Source organism: Orycteropus afer, unplaced genomic scaffold (genome assembly GCF_000298275.1).
Source record: "Orycteropus afer afer isolate SDZICR_OR568_19922 unplaced genomic scaffold, OryAfe1.0 scaffold00285, whole genome shotgun sequence".
In the NCBI taxonomy this organism is placed as follows: domain Eukaryota; kingdom Metazoa; phylum Chordata; class Mammalia; order Tubulidentata; family Orycteropodidae; genus Orycteropus; species Orycteropus afer.
Window position 1 is genome coordinate 234465 of NW_006921872.1, and position 20616 is coordinate 255080.

General features: G+C 40.7%; 1 protein-coding gene across 1 annotated transcript in view; it reads right to left on the minus strand.

Moving 5' to 3' along the window:
- Window positions 1-20616, minus strand: part of DNAI1 (dynein axonemal intermediate chain 1) — a 64810-nt gene that overhangs the window by 31995 nt on the left and 12199 nt on the right. The window contains exons 2-6 of the mRNA XM_007950658.2: window positions 7546-7578; window positions 6174-6272; window positions 5883-5963; window positions 479-605; window positions 56-171 (exon numbers count right to left, since the gene is read on the minus strand). Of these exons, the coding sequence (XP_007948849.1) occupies window positions 56-171; window positions 479-605; window positions 5883-5963; window positions 6174-6272; window positions 7546-7578 (456 nt within the window). The remainder of the gene's footprint in view (window positions 1-55; window positions 172-478; window positions 606-5882; window positions 5964-6173; window positions 6273-7545; window positions 7579-20616) is intronic.

The following is a 20616-nucleotide window of genomic DNA, read 5'->3' on the forward strand; positions in this document are numbered from 1 at the left end:
TGAACCCACAGCTTGAGCTGGAAGGGAAGGGATGATAAGCAATATTATATTGCACCTCAGCTGCAGGCACATCTGTTTGACTCCCAGCTTCAACTTCTGCTTCCTTGGGCTCTTCTTCTTCTTCAAGCATTTCTGTGTCTGAAAGCACCACCTTGGCAGACTCTTGAGAACCTTGATAAGATGGAGTTGATGAGCCCCAAGTCCAAGCCCACCACCCCAATCTTTGGTAAGGTGAGCCCTCTTGGTTTCTGCTTTTCAGACCCTCCCTGCCCTTAGGTTCTACATGGGCTAAACTTCAGGAAGAGGGGACTTCATGAGGAGTCGGAGAGGCTGGATTTGTTCCTAGATCAATCCAGGACAGTCAGTATTAATTATGTAAGTAAGTGGTTCTGCAAAGTTCTGGCTTAGGGACCTACTCCCTAGAGTGAGTAGGGAACTGGGCTCAGAGCTGCAGCCTCAGGCTAGCCTGAAGTCCTACCTGCTACTAACTCATCACGGTAGTGCTGCCGCCGTCCTTCATCCGAGTCTTTGGGGATCAGGTTCCCAACTTGGCTGAAATGAACTGCCAGTTGGTTCACAAAGCCAATAAGCTTATATGTGCCTTCCTAAGAAGAGAGGCTGAATCAGACCATTCTGAATGGAGTCAGGATCTAGTCTACCTTCATTCTTGAAGGTCAAAGACAGTTCAACTCTGTCCACGTAAATCTAACTCACCAAATCTTTAAAATGAAGTTTCCACTGCATTCCAGTTTAAAGAGGAGGCAAATAAAATCAAGTTTGCTTGTTTGTTTTTTTTTTAAGTTTTCATCAATGACTTATTTTAACCTTGATCAGCTCTGGATTTACCTTTCACTGGCTCAGGTGCATTGTCTCCTACGTTCATGCCAAGGTATCCCAGCTCACCTGTCTCATCACAGTGTGCCATAGAAACATCATTATTTGCTGTATGACTTGAAAAAGATTGAGCAGTACCATTTTAAAAGAATAAACAGACCCTTGGTCTCAGAGTCAACTTCAGTGGTTCTTAGGCTGCTAATCAGTGAGGAGGCAGTCTAGAAGAAGCAGACTGTGTGCTTTGTGAAAGCAGGAATCATTGGGCAGGCCAGAAAGAGTCATCAAATATACCTGATGTGGCCCACTCTGCACGCTATTTAGTGGATTCCAGGGCTGGAAAAATCCTCAGAGACAACCAAGTCCCCTGGTCTATAGAAGAGGACCATAGAAATCCACAGAGAGTTTGGTACTTGTTTAGGTCACACAGCAAATGAGACTCAGGGCTAGGCTTAAAGCCCAGGCAAGCTAGTTAATTAATTCTTCAACAAGTATTTTTTGAAATACCACTATATGCCAAGTATTTCTAGGTGCCTGGTATACAAATATGAGCCAAGCAGACAATGATCGCTGCTTTCACAGAGCCCATAGTCTACTTCCTCTAGACTGCTTCCTCATCAATTAGAATCCAAGGAACCACTAAAGCTGACTTTGAGACCAAGAGTCTGTGTCTTCTTTTAAAATGGTACTGTTCAATCTTTTTCAAGTCATATAGTAAATAATTAGGAGCTCTGGTAGCATAGTGCCTAAGGCACTTGACTGCTCACCAGAAGGCTGGCGGTTCAAACCCACCAGCCACTCCTCGGAAGGAAGGTTGGGCAATCCTACTTCCATAGTGATACTGCCTCGGAAACCCAAAGAGGGGTCGCTATGAGTCGGGGCCGACTCGACGGCAAACAACAACAACAACAACATAGTAAATAATTATGTTTCTATGGCACACTAGGGTAAAACTCATGGCCAGAGGCAGCCAGCCCATGGGCTCCAGCTGTCCCAGACCCACTTGCCCTGAAGAGCTAAAAGGATCACTATTTCTCCACACAGGTTGGGAAGCTCTTCCTTAAAAAGTCAACACAAACCCCTTTCTCTCAGTGGTTCAGATGGATGAAGAGGTTTGGATAAAGCAATAGCTAAGATCATGACCTTTATTGCTGAGCAAAGTTGCATTCTGTCCCTTATTTCCATGACCTTGGGTTTAACCACTCTAAGCCCTAGTTTCATCATCTGTAAATGAGGATAATAATATTGAATTCTCAGTTATTAGATATTCTAAGTATTTGAAATAATGAAGGTTATAAGTATTGAAAGTCAGAAAGACAATTTATCAACACAGTGCCTGACACATAGTAACTGTTCAATGAAAATAGTAACCATTATTATGATAATGATGAATAATTCCCATGGGATTAAATTATTCATATAGTTATCATCTGAGATTTTGCCTTCATCCTATCCCCAGAAGTTGATTGGGACCTTCCTCTTCAGCTCAGGATGGAACTCAGACACCACTGCTTCTCTGGAAGCAGAAAAGGCATACCTACTAGATTAGAACCATCTGCCTTCCTACTTCAAAATTTCAAGGGAAAGTAGCAGCTTTAGACTTCTAAAGCTCTTGGACCCCAGCAAAGGACCAAAAAGATGGAGACCAACTCTGTCAGAGGATAGCAGGCAGATATGAGTGGCTGTAGGCAGCTTACATAATGTGAGCCCTCCTAGGAGTCTAAGGCTACCCAGCTGGTAGCAGTTGACTCATGGGAGTCTTTTCTAATAAGTGAGATTCCCAAAGGAACAAGAGGAGCACATTGCTACCTGATAAGGCAGTGTTAATCTTATGCCTGTAGCATCTTCTCATTGTCAACAAACTGAGTCCTAGAGAGGCCTTCTTTCCGGTGTCAGAGAACTGGAGTCCATAGAGAGTACCACTCTCCACTATAGCCTCATGGAGAATAACTCAGCTTTTCTTTGTCCCTGTGCCCTTTTACAGGCTGCCCAAGGAGAACATTCTGCTTCTTCCATAGAGATACCATTATGGTAGCAACCCTTCCTTGGGTTTCTGAGGCTGTATGGTAGATTGCCCAGTCTTCCTTCCAAGGACTGGCTGGTGGGTTTGAACCACTAGCCTTCTGGTTAGCAATCAAATGTTTTAGGCACCAAGCCACCAGAGCTCCCAATAAAGTATGGTATATTCATAAAATTGAATATTATTTGGAAATGAAATAAAGTCCTGATATATGCTATAACATGAATGAACATTAATATATGTGTGTATATATATATATATATATATATATATATATATATATACACATGCTAATAAAAGAAGCCAGACACAAAAGACCACATGTGGTATGATTCCACTTATACAAAATGTCTATTGTTTTTGTGTGCTGTCTGACTCATGGTGGATGTATAGGACAGAGTAGAACTTCCCCCTAGGGTTCCTAGGATGTAATCTTTATGGGGTAGATTGCCAGGTCTTTTCTTCAACAGAGATGCTGGCGGGTTCCTACTGCTGATCTTTCAGTTAGCAGTTAAGTGCTTAACCATTGTGCCACCAGGGTACCTTGTAGAGTAGGCAAATCTATGGATAGAAACTAGATTAATGGTTGCCTAGAGCTGGGGCAGGGGATGGTTGGGGGTAACAATTAAGAAGTGCAGGGTTCCTCTGGGGGATAACGAAAATGTTCTGAAGTTGATTGTGGTGATGGTTACACAACTTGGAATATACTATATTGAACTGTATACTTCAAATGGGTGAATTGTATGGTATGCAAAGTATACTTCAATACAGCTGCTTAAGAACAGAAAGAAGCTATTAAATGTGGTTGTTTCTAGGGGAGGGGACAGGGGAAAGAGGGGGATTTAATTTTCATGCTCATTTGAATCTTTTATAATTTGTACCATGGATTTTTCTTATATATTCAAAATAATTATATATATATGTGCTGTCGAGTCAGCCCCGACTCATAGTGACCCCTCCTTGGGTTTCTGAGGCAGTATCACTATGGAAGTAGGATATATATATATATATATAAACTCTATTATTTTTTGAAAAAAGCAGTGCAATGCTGCTTTGGAGTCAGAAAAACTAGTCCAAATCATGCTTTGACTCCTGGTTGTGTGATTTTTGTAATTTTTACCAAATCTAATTGAACTTCAATTTCCATAAAATCAAGATAATAAGTTATTACATCAAAGACTTGTTAGGATATAGTAAGGGGTCTAATGTTGGACCTGACATTGGCACACAGTAAGCATGGAATGAATGTGTCTTAAAATAATGAAATAAAAAACGTATGTGTCACTCGCACTGTAGCTCAAAATGGATTCTGGGTTCTCTTAAATCAGTACCTACAGGAGCAAATTTTGCTGCCTGACAACAGTGTTTTCCTCATTAAAGATGTGCCACACATGTCTACCAAGTGAGAACTCATCCTTGCCATGTGGACCGAAGGAAGGCCCTGACAGAGTCACCTGCCTGACTGGTTGTGATGCTGAGAATGGAGCCTTCTGGGGCTTCCACCCAGGGGGTGATGTGAGGGTCAGGGAGGCCAGCTCCTTCTTGTCCACAGCAGAGTTTGTACTCTACCGAGGTGTCTGACCGGAGGAAAACCCATATTCCAAAGACTCAAAAGTTGACATTAGTGTAAACATTTTGTACATTTTTTTTAACCAAATGATTTACTTAAGAATTCCTGAAAAGAGGCACTCTGCAGGGCACTTAAGACATTTCATTGAATTTATGCTAATGGTGATACAATATTTTGAAAAATGATAGCAATAATGGAGGCACAACATGAAAAAATGTCATCAACGTCCCTGAGCAGTAAATGTGGAAGCTGTTATGTTGGTGAATATCTTGTTGTATATGTTTTCACAATAAAGGTAAAAAAGAAAAAGAAAAAAGACATTACCATTTGCAAAATTATAAGGGATATTCAGGAAGAAATTTCAAAAATCTCTGGAAAACTCTATGTAAAATCTCAGGGTTCCCAATGATAGATTTAGCTGAGGACAATCTTGCGCAGAGACTAGTGATACAAAATAACCACAATCATTACAGAAGCAACAGAAGACAGAGTTGGAGTAATCCCTCAGAGACAGCCAAACACCTTGGGAGAGAGAACCACTGGAGCTGCCGACTCAGGACCATGGTACTGGGGGACACCAGGCTCAATTGGCACAACATAGCACATAAAAATCTTGTTCCACAACCTACTTTGGTGAGTAGCGACTGGGTCTTAAAAGCTTTCGAGTGGCCATCTAAGATGCAACTATTGGTCTCCTCTCATCTGAAGCAAAGAAGATTGAAGAAAATCAAAGCCATTTGGAAACAATTAGCCCAAAGATATTATGAGCTTCAAGACCAGAAGAACTAGATGGTGCCTGGCTACCCATGCCAACCACTCAGGAAGGGATCAAAACTGGAGATCCTGAATAGAGTGGGAGGAAGAACGGGGAACAAAGTTCAAAAACACAGTAACAACCAGAACTACTAGTTGGATGGAGTCTGGTGGGACCCCCGATACCATGGCCCTGAGATATACTTCGGGCCTGGGATAGGACTCACTCCAAAGGACTCCCACTTCCCCAACAGTAGAAAGACTTACATGCAGAACACCCAACCAAGGGCAATGCACCCACCTACTCTACAGAGATATACCCATTGGATCAATTGGCTATGGGGTACCAGAGGGGCAGCATTCACACAGAGGGAAAGCTGGACAGACAAGAGTGCAACTAAGAAGGGCACAGGGTGGGGGGAGGGGAGGTCACAGGGAAGGGAGGGGAGGAGAGTGGGTTAAGGTTGGGGATGGTAATGAGGGAGTGAAACCAAATGTACATGAGCTATTGAGTGTAAAACAAATTCTTCTCTGTAAATTTGCACCCAAAGCACAATAAAAAATAAAGTAAATAAAATCTCAGAGTCCTAGCCAAGGACTTCAGTTTAAAGGTGGTTTTCTGTCCAATAAGTGAGAGACTTTTGCAATGTGGCAAATCACCTCCAAGCCGAGGACTTAGAGGCCCCTGCCCAGGAGGGGATGACTTACTTTGAAGCTATACCTGACGATGTTCTGGGGTGCGTGTGGGTTGTTGGCCGTCAGAATCCGGGTGAACTCCTCCTTTAGCTCCTAAACGATAGAAATACCAAGGGGGTCATATGTGAAAGGCTCCCCACCCCCACTGCCTTTGCAGCTTAGGAGGAACCCCTGCTCCGCCCAGAACGGCAACAAGCATCTCACACCTGGGTTCTGTGAAGACTCCTAATCAGTACAATGGAAGAACACAGCTTCGAAGCTGGAGTAGGTGGAAGAAGCAAGGGCAGGGTGCTGCTCACTTACCGCATCAGTCAACTCCAGTTGGTCGGGTGGTCTGACTGTGGCTTTGGACTGGGACCATTCATCTGTTCCTTCTCCCACATCAGTCCCTGAATCTTCATCCTATACAAAAACCTCATTGAAGCTCTAGAGTACCTGATCTGATTAAGGCAAAAAAGCAGTGCTACAGGAGAACTTTCATCCATAAATCCTGCCAGAAGCTAAGCTCTGTCCTTTACAGAGTATACAAAATGTATAAAAGACCACTCATAGAAGAGTCCAAAGAAACTGCTCAAGCCAGAGTTCTGATTACCTGGAAGATCATGACCATCTCAGTCCTGGGACATTGAATTTTGGTGGACTTTTGGCCCCAGTTGTGGGACCAGGAGAACTTGTTCCTCCTGTCTTACATCCTGGAAGCTAATGTCCAGGGCCAAATGCCAATGGCAGAGCTTTATACAGAGTGGCTTAGACATCAAGAAAGGATGCCAAGCTGTTCTTTAAGCTACTTCTACTCTATTTTTTTTTATCTTCTAATTTACTACTGTAAAGCTATTCTTAAAACTCTCTTAAACTTGAAACTTTAAGCTTCATAGTCCCATCAGATCTTTGGACAAAAAAGAGCAAGTTCTGCCTTTCCCTAACAAATGGTTAAAGACCTTGCCAAAAGTGGTCCATGACACAAGAAGTTACCCCTCAATAGTAATCAAAGATAGCTAAATACAGCAATGCTATTTTTCACTATGAAACTGGACAACTTAAAAACATAGACAAAACCAACCAAACAAAAAAAAAAAAACACACCCATAAATTAGCACAGCTTTTTAAAGAGCAATTTGGAAATATTTATCAAAAGCTTAATAAGTGTTTATGCTCTGACCCAAATTTCTATTTATAGGAGTTTTTGTTAAGAAAATAATGAAGGATATGCCCAAAGATTTAGGTGCATGGATATTTGTTGGAGGATTTGTTATAGCAGTGACAATGAGGAAACATCTAAATATTTAACAATGGGGTATGGTTGAGCAAATTAAGTTTTAAGGAACACATGATAAAATATGATGCAGTAATTTCAAATAATGCTATGCAAATATATTTATTGTCAATGGAAGGTACTATAAGTATATTAGGTGAAAAGCAGGTTATAAAATATCAAATATAATTTGATTCCACTTAAAAATAAATACATATACTTTTAATATATGTATAAAAATATCTAGAAGGATATAACATCAAATGCTAAGAGGTATCCCTTGGTAGTGTGTTTAGGGATGAATTTAATGCTCTTCTTTCTACCTGTTTGAATTTTCTAAAAATATATATAGGTAATATTTTTAACACAAAAAAAGGTGCTTTTAGCAATTTATTAAGACACTGTGGTGATCTCAGCACTTACTTTTTTCCTGGTTCCTCTGCCCACATTAATGCTCTGAAGGAAGAACGGAAACAGCAAGTAAGTCACGACGAGTGAATCACAGTGGGAAAAACCTAAACGATGTGACAGGAGGCTCCTGCCCAGGGGCCTCACAGACCAAGGACACTGAGCTTTTCAAAGTCTCAAAAACTGTCCTCTCAGGACAACATGTGTCTTTTGGCCCAGTCAAGGAGGGCCTATATCTGAGGCAACCCTGTTTCAGCATCAGGGGTACCCACGAAGAGCAACCAGGGAACTGGACATTTAGCACTGGACATTTCTTATTTGCAACTAGTTCAACAAATAGTTTTTTGAGTATATCCTAAGTACTCATCTCTGTATTAGGCATTTAGGGGATTTTAAGGGCAGATTATATTCACAAACACTTGTTTGGGGGTGAGTATAAGCTTCTAATGAGCAGGTACTTTATTTTGTCCACTGCTGTAGCTCTAGAATCTAGAACAGTGGTTTAGAACATAGTAGGTGTCCAAATATTTATTGACTAAATGAAGGATGGCATCAGAACTCATCAGTAACCATGACCCTGAGCAAAGTACTTTTCCTCTCTTAACCTCAATTTCCTAGTCAGTTCAATGCAGAGGATTAGACATGATCACCTTTCAGTTCTAACATGCTAACATCTTATGTTCCGTAGAGCAGCATGCTCAATTCAGTTTGAAAAACATTTGTCAAGTATCTATTTATATGTCAGGCACTAGACTAAACAATGTGACAAAGTCAAAGAAAGATGAGGTCCTTATCCCAGTTTGCTTAGGGTCCATGGAGAAAAGACAAGTGTGATCAGTGCTTGTCTTTGTTCTTGGGGAAGTCTCTGGGCCTTGATTTCCCAAATGCAAAGTGATAGTTCAACTAGATGGGTTCTTAGAGCTCTGACATCATCTGTGGGAGAGGCTCTGATGGTGGAGAGGAGGAGAAAGAGTCTAGTGAAGAAAAAAGCATGTACCAGCTTGGGCTTGTGCTGTTGTCAGTAGGGGCAAGCAGCAGAATTCAGATTTCTCCCAGTTTTCTACGGTTTTCAGTGATGGGATCCTTTCTCTGAGGCCAAGCCGCATGAACCAGAAAGCTGCTTTCCTTTGAAGAGCCTCTGATCCCTAACGTAACGGGGTGGAAGCGTCACAATGTCCTATAGCTTTCCAGCCTACAACAGAGCACTAGAGGGCCAATTCCAACCCAAACCTCCAGTCTTAAATAGAAAATGAGATCCAGCTACCACTGCCCCCTGTAAATATGTCTGTAAAACATTTATCTGGCAATAAAAGAACTGACAAGCCAATTTGAGTGTAATTGTTTTTGGCAGTTGGAAATATTTCAATTAACACACTATAAAAGCCACACTATAATAAATGCAAAACAGGCCAATGAAATCAGCTACAGCCCTGACTTCCCAACCATGGCAAAAGAGATTGAATGTCAGGCTGCCACTTTGGGCCCTTGGTCTTCCAGAAGGAGAAGCCTAAGACAGACAAGCCTGAATTCCTGAAAAGCTTTTGATGGTTCTTCCCAGAAGCCATTAAACCACAGAAAAAAAGCTCAGACTCCCTCCCTGGCTCTCAGAACTCCATCATCTGGCCCTAAGTCTTCATTCCAGCTTGTTATCCCATCCCTCACATGGTGCTGTTGTTGTTGTTGTTATGTGCCGTCGAGTCAGACCCGACTCATAGCGACCCCTCCTTGGGTTTCCAAGGTGTATCACTACGGAAGCAGATTGCCCAACCTTCCTTCTGAGGACTGGCTGGTGGGTTTGAACTGCCAGCCTTCTGGTTAGTAGTCAAGTGCCTTAGGCACTACACTACCAGAACTCTCCCATCACATGCTAGGACTTTGAAATGCAGCCCAATGAGGATACTCAAAGTTCTGAGCCTGGCCTTTGCTTTCCCACCTCTACACCATTTCTCCTGCAGGAATGACATCTTCCTCTTCTCCTTTCTTGCTCCCACTGTCTCTACCTAACAAAACTCTGTCCAAATAACCTCTGCTGGCCCTTTATCTAATTTCTTCTGACATATCACCACCTTTCTCCTACTTCCTTTTACTCTTCCTTTCCTCATTTTGAGCAAAGCTCCCCTCTACCTTCCATCACCACCACAAGTATTGACTTGTGTGATATTATGGATGAAATGTATCTTTAAATACACACTGTTTTCTCTGGGTTTTGGTTTATAAAAGGTGGCAATATTATGAAAAGAAATAAAATACTGTAGTACACATGGAGGCAGCTTGGAGAGGCCCACCATTCTTATACTCTTAACCAAAGAAGGTCTTCTTCTCTTGGGTAGGTCTTTCTCTTTGGCCAGGAAAGGATGCTTACTGATGAGTCAAAGAGAAAGAGGAAATCCACCCAGACCACCGTGGCAGCGAACTTAACCCTGGTGATCAATGGGATAGCAGATATCCCAGCTTGAATTCCTTCAGAGAACATTTTTCTACTCCCATTGTTACAGATTTCAGTGTGAGCATTCTGAGAGTGGAACTGTCTTGTATCTCTGGGCCACTAGCACAGAGCCTAGCATTTGGATGCAGTTCATCTACCTTACAAAATTCACTGGTAATGACTCAGCTGCCTAGTGGTTCCTTCTCAGTTTTCTTATAGGACCTGACATTGCTGAGGGTTCCCTCCCTCCTTGAAACTTCCCCTCCTTCATTTTCATGTCACTGACCTCTCCAATGGCTCCTTCTCAATATCCTTTACTGGCTTATTTTTCCTCTTTGTTGTTGTTATGTGCCCTCGAGTCAGACCTGACTCATAGTGACCCCTCCTTGGGTTTCCGAGGCAGTATCACTATGGAAGTAGATTGCCCCATCTTCCTTCCAAGGAGTGGCTGGTGGGTTTGAACTGCCAGCCTTCTGGTAGCAGTGCCTTAGGCACTATGCTACCAGAGCTCCCTATTTTTCTCTAGAAACCTCTTAAATGCTGGTGTCCTCCAGGGACATATGCTTGACCCTCTGTTCTTCTTACTTTACTTTTTGAGTGCTCTTGTCCTCATCCATAGCTTCACCCTCCACCTTATGAGGAGGAGGCTAAGATCTATTTCTGTAGCTTAGACTTCCCAGAACATTATGTTCAAATTGATGACAGATTATTCAAACTCACCATCTTAAAACCAATCTCATTGTGTTCTTTTTCCCAAACTAACACCTCCTCCATTATTCTCCCATTTCACTCAAGTGCACCTACATCCATTCAGCAACCCATGTTGAAGATATAACCTTTTCTTCACCTTGTTATTAGCATTATATTACAAAAATGTAACAATTCTGTCTCTCTAATATCTTTCATAACTGTCCTCACCATTTATATCTCCCTTCATTCAGGTCCTTACTACATTTGAGCTTCCTGAATCCAGTTCCTCTCCACTCTAATTAATATTACCATTTAAAGTTATTGAGCACTTAGTTATTTACTAAGATATTTATGTAAATCATTTCATTTAATCTTCACAATCACCCTATGAGGTAAGACCTATCTTATCCTACAGATGAGGGAAGGAATTCTAGTGGTGTAGTGTCTAAGGCATTTGACTGCTAGCCAGAAGGTTGGTAGTTCAAACCTACCAGCCACTCTGCAAAAGGAAGACTGACCAGTCTACTTCTGTAAAGATTTACCACCTTGGAAACCCAATGGGGGTCACTATGAGTCATAATCGACTTGATGGCAGTGAGTTTTTTTTTTTTTTTGGGGGGGGGAGGTTTACAGATGAGGAAACTGAGACAAATGGCCCAAAAGTGATTAAGATTTGAACACAGATTCTTAAATTACTATCTATAAGTGCTCTTTCTAACATATAAATCCAATCATACCACTCTCCTGATTTAAAGCCTTCAAGGACTCCCCACCTGAGATGAAGCTCAACCTCCCTAACATGGTATCTACATCATCTCCCTCTCTTTCCCTCCCACAACCACACTGAGTCACTTACAATTCTCTCTAAGCTTATGTAGGAAACAGCCATGTAAGCAGGGAGATTGAGCCTGTGTACATGGTTGTCAAATATGCCCCCAGAGCCTTGGGTAGGCAAGAGTGGCTGATTTAGAAGGGGTGCCCATCCTGGGCATGCAATGGAACTGCATAAAACATCTCCCTCTTTCTCCATGTTCATAGATTTCTTTCCTGAATCACCTGACTTCACTGGTGTAAACCAAGCATCTTTCTCCCTTCCCTCAAGACCAACAACCATGGTCTGATTACGATTAACACCCTTCAGTTAGGCCAGCTTCCGCACAGTCCCCTGATCTGTCAAGATACCACCTCTCTGCACCTCTAATCACCTTGCTCTTCTGTCCACTTCTGGATCATCTCCCTGGCTCAGCACACTTTTGGATGATCTTTAGGCTAACATCACTCCTAGCCTGGCCTAATCCTGAGGACTTTTTCTTGCCACAAAGATGCACTGTTAGGGCAGCACCCACTCAATCTGGCGTAGGACACTTGAGGAGGCCAAAGGGCAGAGAGTAGGGTGGGACTAGATCCTGAAGAAGTCCAGAAAGCTGTGGAAAGGGTCTGAGAGAGAATAAGAGAGCTGACAAGAGATATTCTCAAGCAAAGAATACACCAAAAGCAGATGTCTGAAGAACAATTAGCCTTGCACAATCTGCAGAGAGAATGAGTTGAGGAAGGGGACAGGCAGGAAGACTAGCTGATCACTAGCACAATCCTGAGCTATGGGTTAGTGAATACTCACTAAAGGCCAAGAACGCTGCTAAACATTGTGCAGTTATCATACCCAATCATCACAGACTCCCTACAAAATATGTATAACTATTCCCATTTTAAGGATGAAAATGTTGAGAATTCTGTAGATCAAATGAAATGGCCAATGAGAAGGTACTTTGACAACAAAATCTCTGATCAGTGTTAGAGATGATTATTATGACCTACTGGGCATTTGGGAGCTCTGGTAGCATAGGGCCTAAGGCACTTGACTGCTCACCATAAGGATGGCGGTTCAAACCCACCAGCCACTCCTCGGAAGGAAGGTTGGGCAATCCTACTTCCGTAGTGATATTGCCTTGGAAACCCAAGGAGGGGTCGCTATGAGTCGGGGCCGACTCGACGGCAAATAACAACAACAACAACAACTGGGCATTTACCTGCACTTTTTTAGTATATGACCTACTGACTAGTGTGACTCCTTAGTTGCTGAGCATATTTTAGATTTAATAAGGAGATTAAAAATTCTTAAGCTGTTCCCTATCATGAAAATGTAATAGGGAATTAGTGTGATTAAATGTAGCCATGGAGCCCAAGCATGGGATTTAAAGTCAACCATACAAGAAGCTCTCGTGGCACAATGGTTAAGCACTTGGCTCCTAACTAAAAGGTTGGTGGTTTGAACCCACTTAATGGCTCTGGATTATATGAAGAAGAACATAGCATCAGGATTGGAGGAAGACTCATTAACAACCTGCGATACACAGATGACACAACTTGCTTGCTGAGAGTGAGGATGATTTGAAGCACTTACTGATGACGATTAAAGACTACAGTCTACAGTATGGATTACACTTCAATATAAAGAAAACAAAAATCCTCACAACAATAAACAGCTTCATGGCAGACAGAGAAGACATTGAAGTTGTCAAGGATTTCATATTACTTGGTTCTACAATCAACAACAATGGAAGCAGCAGTCAAGACATCAGACAAGTATTGCATTGAGCAAATCTGCTGCAAAAGACCTCTTTCAAGTGCTGAAGAGCAAAGATGTCTCCTTGAAGACTAAGGTGAGCCTAACCTAAGCCATGGTACTTTCAACCACTTTTTATGCATGTGAGAGCTGGACAATGAATAAGGAAGACTGAAGAAGAGTTGATGCTTTTGAATTGTGGTGTTGGAGAAGAATGCTAAAAGTACTATGGTCTGCTAAAAGGACTAACAAATCTGGAAGAAGTGCACCCAGAGTGCTCCTTGGAAGTGAGAATGGCCAGAGTTCATCTCACCTACTTTGGTCATGTTGTCAGAAGGAACCAGTCCTGGAGAAGGATATCATGCTTAGTAAAGTGGAGGGTCAACGAAGAAGGGGAAGGCCCTCAACAAGATGGATAGACACAGTGGCTGCAACAATGGACTCAGGTAGAGCAAGGATCATGAGGCTGGCACAAGACTGGGTAGTGTTTTGTTCTACTGTGCATAGGGTCGCTATGAGTTGGAGATGACTCAATGGCATCTAACAACAACAACAACAGTGGCTCTGTGAGATAAAGACCTTGAGATCTGCTCCCATAAATTAGAAAACCCTATGGGGCAGTTCTATTCTGTCACATAGGGCCACTGTGAATTGATATAGACTTGATGGCACCTAACACCACCACCAGCAATATCTGGGCTTGAGTTCCCACCCTGCCACCTACTAGCTCTTATAACCCTTGGCAAGTCACTCATCCTCTTAGCCTCAATATCTTTATCTTTAAAATGGACGTCATAATGATACCCTTTCACATGATCACAGGATTGTTAGGAGGGTTAAATGAAGTGATGAATGTAAAGTGCATAGTGCAAGTGCCCTGTCAGGGTCTGTACCCAAAAACTGACGGTCGGAAACATTATATTCCCATTCATTCCCTGCTCTGTCGTCATCCGCATAGTATCTGTGTGGTTCTTTGCCTGATAGAAAGCACCTGCCCTAGGGATGCTCACTACAGCCTTCAGCAGCTCACATCTCCACCAAAGAGTTCAATGCTGAATGTGATTGTTCCTGGAAAGAGGGGCTCTTCGAAATATGCAAACCCACAGATGCTGCATCCTCCTTCCTGTGGCCCAAGAGACTTTGTTTACCATTTCAGTTGTCTTGGTCCTTATTTTAAAACTCACTAACAGGTTTCCATTAAGCTAAATTGAAACTAAATACCTCACCAGCTTGTAGTTTCCCTTTCTAAAAGGGTAAAAGCTCATAGTCCCTAGGGAACCGTAATTCACCAACAAATCTTCCTCCAGCTACAACGAATGTATTTCAAATGCCTGAGCCTAGTGAAGTGTCCAAAGTACACAGAAGGCATTCAATAAGTGTTTGTAGTTGAAAGAGACTTCAAAATTTTGAAATGTCGGTATGTAGGGTAACAAGCGCATACCTTTTTTGTAAGGTAATTTGCAAACATTGCCGTTGTTGTTGTTAGGTGCCATCATGTTGGTTCCAACTCATAGTGACCCTGTGTACAGCAGAACAATAACTGCCCAGCCCTGCGCCATCCTCACAGTCCTTGCTATGTCTGAGCCATTGCTGGAGCCACTGTGTCAGTTTGTCTTGTTTAGTCTTCCTCCTATCAAAATTTAAATGCACATACTCTCCAACCAGCAACTCCATTTCCTTACATTTTTCCTATGGAAATACAGTGCATAAGATACATGTACAAAATTGTTCACTGAGGTATTATTTCTTCTAATATTTTTTAAAACATGAAAGATCAAATATTCATTGAGAGGGGGCTTAGTAAAATAAATTATGGTATAGCCATTCAATGGAATGCTATGCATATTTTTTAAAGACTGAGGTAAATCTTTATGTAACGTTATGGAAAGCTCTCCATGGTATATTTTAAATTAAAACAAAAAGTAGCTACAATAGATGACCCACTTGCTTACTTTAAGAACGTTTGTGTTAAAATATTGTTCCATATCCTACTTTGGTGAGTAGTGACTAGGATCTTAAAAACTTGCAAACAGCCATCTAGATATAACATTGGGTCTCTCCTTGTCCAGAGCAAAGAAGAATGAAGTAAACCAAAGACACATGGAAACAATTGGTCTAAGGGACTGGTACACCTCAGCCTATACGATTTATGAAACCAGAAGAACTAGATGGTGCCCAGCTACTGCTGTCAACCACTCAGAGGAGGATCTGTGTAAGAGATCCTAAATAGAGTGGGAGAACAATGTGGAACTCAAAATCATTTTTTTAAAAAAGGGAGGGGGGACCCAGATTTATTGGTCTGATAGAGACTGGTGGAACCCCTGAGACTATGGCCCCTAGCTGACATTCAAGTCTGGAATTGAACCCACATCTGTGGCTTCCAGACAAACAAGATAGGCATGTGAGCTGAACATTTACATTAGGTAGATACATTAGGTAGATCTACATTAGGTAGATCTCTCCTTGGAGAGATCAATCATGGGAGAATAGAAGGGCTGTGTATGCACAGGGCCACAGCTTGGGAGGCAGGAGTGCATGGGAAGGAAGGATGCAGGGAAGAGGTACTATGGGAAGGAAGTGGGAAGAGAGCTGTTGCATTGTGGGAGACTGCAGTCAATGTCATGAGACAAAGTATATGTGAACTGCTGTATGGAAAATGAATTTGCTCTGTAAAGTTTCACCCAAATCATAATAAAAATTAAAAAAAAAAAAAAAAAAGGATGCTTGTGTTTGTATATACACAGATAATACCTGGAAGAATATATAGAATCTGCTGACTGTAGCTTTGTCCAGAGTGTGACTGGGAAATTATGCAGAGGGAACCAATACTATTCATCTTATACTCATCATCATGGTTTTATTATTTTTTAACGTGAATATACATTGCTTTTGTAATTTAAAATGCTAAGAATTTAAAAAATAAATGAAGTTCAGTTAAAAAGCTGACATGCTGCTCAGGATGCAGGAAAAGGGGATAAATGGTCAGTTTCATGCCTCCCTGGAAGGCTGGGAGGACACAAGCCAACTCTATGGGCCAACTCTATGGGGCCCTTTCCAGATAAGGCCTCAAGGGGCAAGGCAGCGGAGGGCTTAAGAGCTAGAAGTCTAGTGCAATCTTTGGCTGTATTCCTGACTCGTCTCGGACTATATATGAGATCAGTAGCAAGATTCTCAGTCTCTATGCCTCATTCTTCTATAAAATGTAAAAAATATTAGTTTTCCTCATAGAGTTGTTGTGAGGAGAAAATGAAATAATGCATGAATATCTAATTCACAGCAAGAAAACAGTGAGCTCACAAGTAACTGTGGTGAAATAGCCTTTGGGTTGTTATTTTACTATTCCATCTTAGTCTACCATGCAATGCAAATTGAGCCCCACTTTAAGGGCATTTGATGAATAGGTGAAAAGTGTGTTGCCAAGGTCCCAAGAAGACCTTATCAAAAAGGAGCCTGGAAATCTCAGAGTCTCACAGCAGAGAGACAACAATAAAAACACCTCCCAATTATATAGCAACATTCCGTTTACTAAACACTTTCAAGTGCATCATTTCATTTGACCCTTGTAACAGTCTTTTGTGGTATAAGGTGTGAATACTGTGTGTGGTGCAGTTACTTTGAAACAGTAAAAAGAACTAAAGGAAGGGAATATGTAAGAATCACTAAGGCAGCTGTGCACTTTGTAGAAAAGAGCAGAGGGTTTACAGTCTGGGGTTTACTAGCTACGTGATCATGAGCAAGCCATTATGTTCTGAGAGTTTTATAGTTTTAGCTCTTATATTTGGGTCTTTGATGTACTTTTAGTTAAATGTTTATGTATGATGTGAAGTAAAAGTTAACTTCGTCTGAGTGTGTATATCCAGTAATCTCAGCACCATTTGTTGAAGAGACCATTTTTCTTCTATTAGAATGGTCCTGGCACCCTTGTAAAAAATCAATTGATATAGATATATGTACAGTTTATTTCTGGAATCTCAGTTCCAGCCTATTCTTTTTACTCTTATTCTAGTACCACAACGTTTTGCAGATTTGTAGTAAGTTTTCAAAGTAGGGAGTCCTCCAACTTTGTTCCTTTTTTTGAAGATTGTTTTAACTATTTAGGGTCCCTTGAAATTCCATATGAATTTAGGATGGGATTTTCCTTTTTTTTTTTTTTTGCAAAAAAGATCATCGGGCTTTTGATAGGAATTATATTGAATCTATAGATTACTTTGGAAGCATTGTCATCTTGACAGTATTAAGTCTTCCAATCCACAATCACAGGATGTCTTACCATTTATTCAGGCCTTTAATTTCTTTCAGTAGTGTTTTGCAGTTTTCAGTGTACAAGTCTTACACCTCTTTGGCTAAATTTATTCTTAAGTATTTTATTTTCTCTGATGCTATTATAAATGGAATTCTCTTCTTAATTTCCTTTTCAGATTGTTCATTGTTAGTGGATACAAATAAAACTGATTTATGTATGTTGATGTCATACCCTGAAACTTTGCTGAACTCATTTATTAATTCTAGTTTTTTGTGTATTCTTTAGGATTTCCTATATATAAGATCTTATCATCTGGCAATAGAGATCATTTTACTTCTTCCTTTCCAATTTGGATATCTTTTATTTCTTTTCCTTGCCTAATTACTCTGGCTGGGAGCTCTGGTAGCATAGTGCCTAAAGCACTTGACTGCTAACCAGAAGGCTGGTGGTTCAAATCTGCCAGCCACTCCTCAGAAGGAAGATAGGGCAATCTACTTCCATAGTGATACTGCCTTGGAAAGGCTATGAGTCGGGTCTGACTCGATGGCACATAACAACAACAACAACAATTACTCTGGCTAGAACTTCCAATTAAATCTGGAATAGAAGAGGTGAAAGGAGGCATCCTTATTTTGTTCCTGATTGTAGGAGAAAAATGGTTCAGTCTTTCATCATTAAGTATGATGTTAGCTGTGGTTTTTCATAAATGTACTTTATCATGTTGAAGAAATTCCCTTCTGTTCCTAGTTTGTTGAGTGCTTTTATGGAACTAGTTGGATTCGTCAAATGCTTTTTCTACATCATGTAAACGATCTCTCCATTTATTTAGGCCTTCTTTAATTTCTCAGTGATGTTTTATAGTTTTCAGAGTAAAGTTCTCTCGTTTTGTTTTCAATGGCATTTTAAATGAATTTTTTAAATTTAATTTTTCCAATTTTACAAGTGTAGTAGAATGTCTATAGAAATAACATTTGATTTTTGTATGTAGATCTTGACTGCTAACCAGAAGGCTGGTGGTTCAAACCCACCAGCCACTCCTCGGAAGGAAGGTTGGGCAATCCTACTTCCGTAGTGATACTGCCTCGGATACCCAAGGAGGGGTCGCTATGAGTTGGGGCCAACTCGACGGCACATAACAACAACAACATGTAGATCTTGTATCCTACAGCCTTGCTAAATTCAATATTAATTCTAATTATTTGTGCCTTGGATTTCTTAGAATTTTCTATGTAGACAATCATGCCATTAATAAAAAGTTTAACATTTTTCTTTCCAATCTTTATTTCTTTTATTTCTCTTACAAGTGTTATTACATTGACTAAGACTTCTGGTACAATGCTGAACAGAACTGGTAACAACAGATATCCTTGCTTATTTCTAATTTTAGGGGAAAAACATTCAATGTATCACCATTTAGAATGATGGTGCTGTTGGTATGTGCCATCGATTCGGACCCGATTCATAATAACCCCTCCTTGGGTTTTCGAGGCAGTATCACTACGGAAGTTTATTGCCCAATATTCCTTCTGAGGAGTGGCTGGGGGTTTTGAACCGCCAGCCTCTGGTTAGCAGTCAAGTGCCTGAGGCACTATGCTACCAGAGCTCCTAGAATGATGGTAGCTATAGGTTTTTCATAGATGTCTTTTATTAGATTGAGGAAACTCCTTTGTATTTTGTATTTCTAGTTTGCTGAGATTCTCTTTGTCATGGAGGGATGTTCTTACAAATTTCAGTGGGCCCTTGGCCAGCTGGGTCACCTACTGTTCCACTGATTCCTGAAGTCCATGGTTCTGGACTGCACCTGAAAATTTGCATTCTAACCAGTTCACAGATGATCTCAACAATCTTTATGAAAACAGATATTTTTTAAGAAAATTAGCAGGAGAATAAAAAGCTAGTCTTTTATATTTACAGGTATACCTTGCTTTATTGTGGTTTGCAGATACTATATTTTCTACAATTGAAGGTTGATGGCAACCCTGCATCCAGCAAGTCTATTGGCCCCATTTCTCCAACATCATGTGCTCACTCTATGTCTCTGTGTCACAATTTGGTAACTCTCACAATATTTCAAATTTGTTCGTAATGCTGCTCACCCTTAATACACTACAGTGTCATATAAACATAACTTTTATATGCATTGGGAAATAAAAAAATTCATGTGACTTGCTTTATTGCAATATTTGACATTTGCTTTATTATGGTAGTCTGGAACTGAACTTACAATATTTCTAAATTATGCCTATATTTGCATATTTACCATTTCTAGTATGTTTTGGGTCTTCCTGTAGATTGAGTACCATCAGGTATCATTTTCCTTCAGCCTAAAAAAAATTCTTTACTATTTCTTTTTTTTTAAATGTATTTTATTGAAATATAATTTATGTACAGTGAAACACACAAAACTAAAGTGACATGAGTCAATGCATTTTTTTTTTTTTTTGCAACGTTCCCTCCCCTCCCCTCCTGCCCCTGGCAACCAACAAAGAAAGTTTCCCTCCATATATAAACCTTTCCTTGACCCTCCACAACAAATTAATACTATATTGCCCTTCTGTGATTGACTAACGGTACTCAGCACAATGTCCTCAAAGTTCTTCCATATTATGTGGTGTTTTGCCGACTCTACATTATTCTTTAGTGCTACATACATTCCATTATGTGTATGTACCATAGTTTGGTCATCCACTCCTGTGCTATACATCTTAGAGGTAAGTCCCTTGCCAGATATGTAATTACCAGCAAATATGAATTTGTTGCTGTCATTTTTGTTATGTGCTTTTTTGTGGTGTCGATTTGTTTCATATAATTTTCTATGCTGAGCTCGTTTTGTTTATGAATTGTGTTATCACTTCCTTCATTGCTATTATTTTAGTATTTGCTGAGTATTTATACTGGTCCTCTTTTTTGATGTGAAGGTTTATCATTTTTTTTGAGGTTACCCTGTGATTTATAGTTTTCTTCTCAAGTTTAGAAGAGTCCATTCTATCTTGTAGTTGTCTTGACTTCCCTACCATCTAGAAGTTCTGTAACAACAGTTTTTCCCCTCTTTTTGGTTTGTTGTTGTTGTTGTTATGTGCCATCAAGTCAGCCCTGACTCATAGCGACCCCTCCTTGGGTTTCCGAGGTGGTATCACTACAGAAGTAGATTGCCCAACCTTCCTT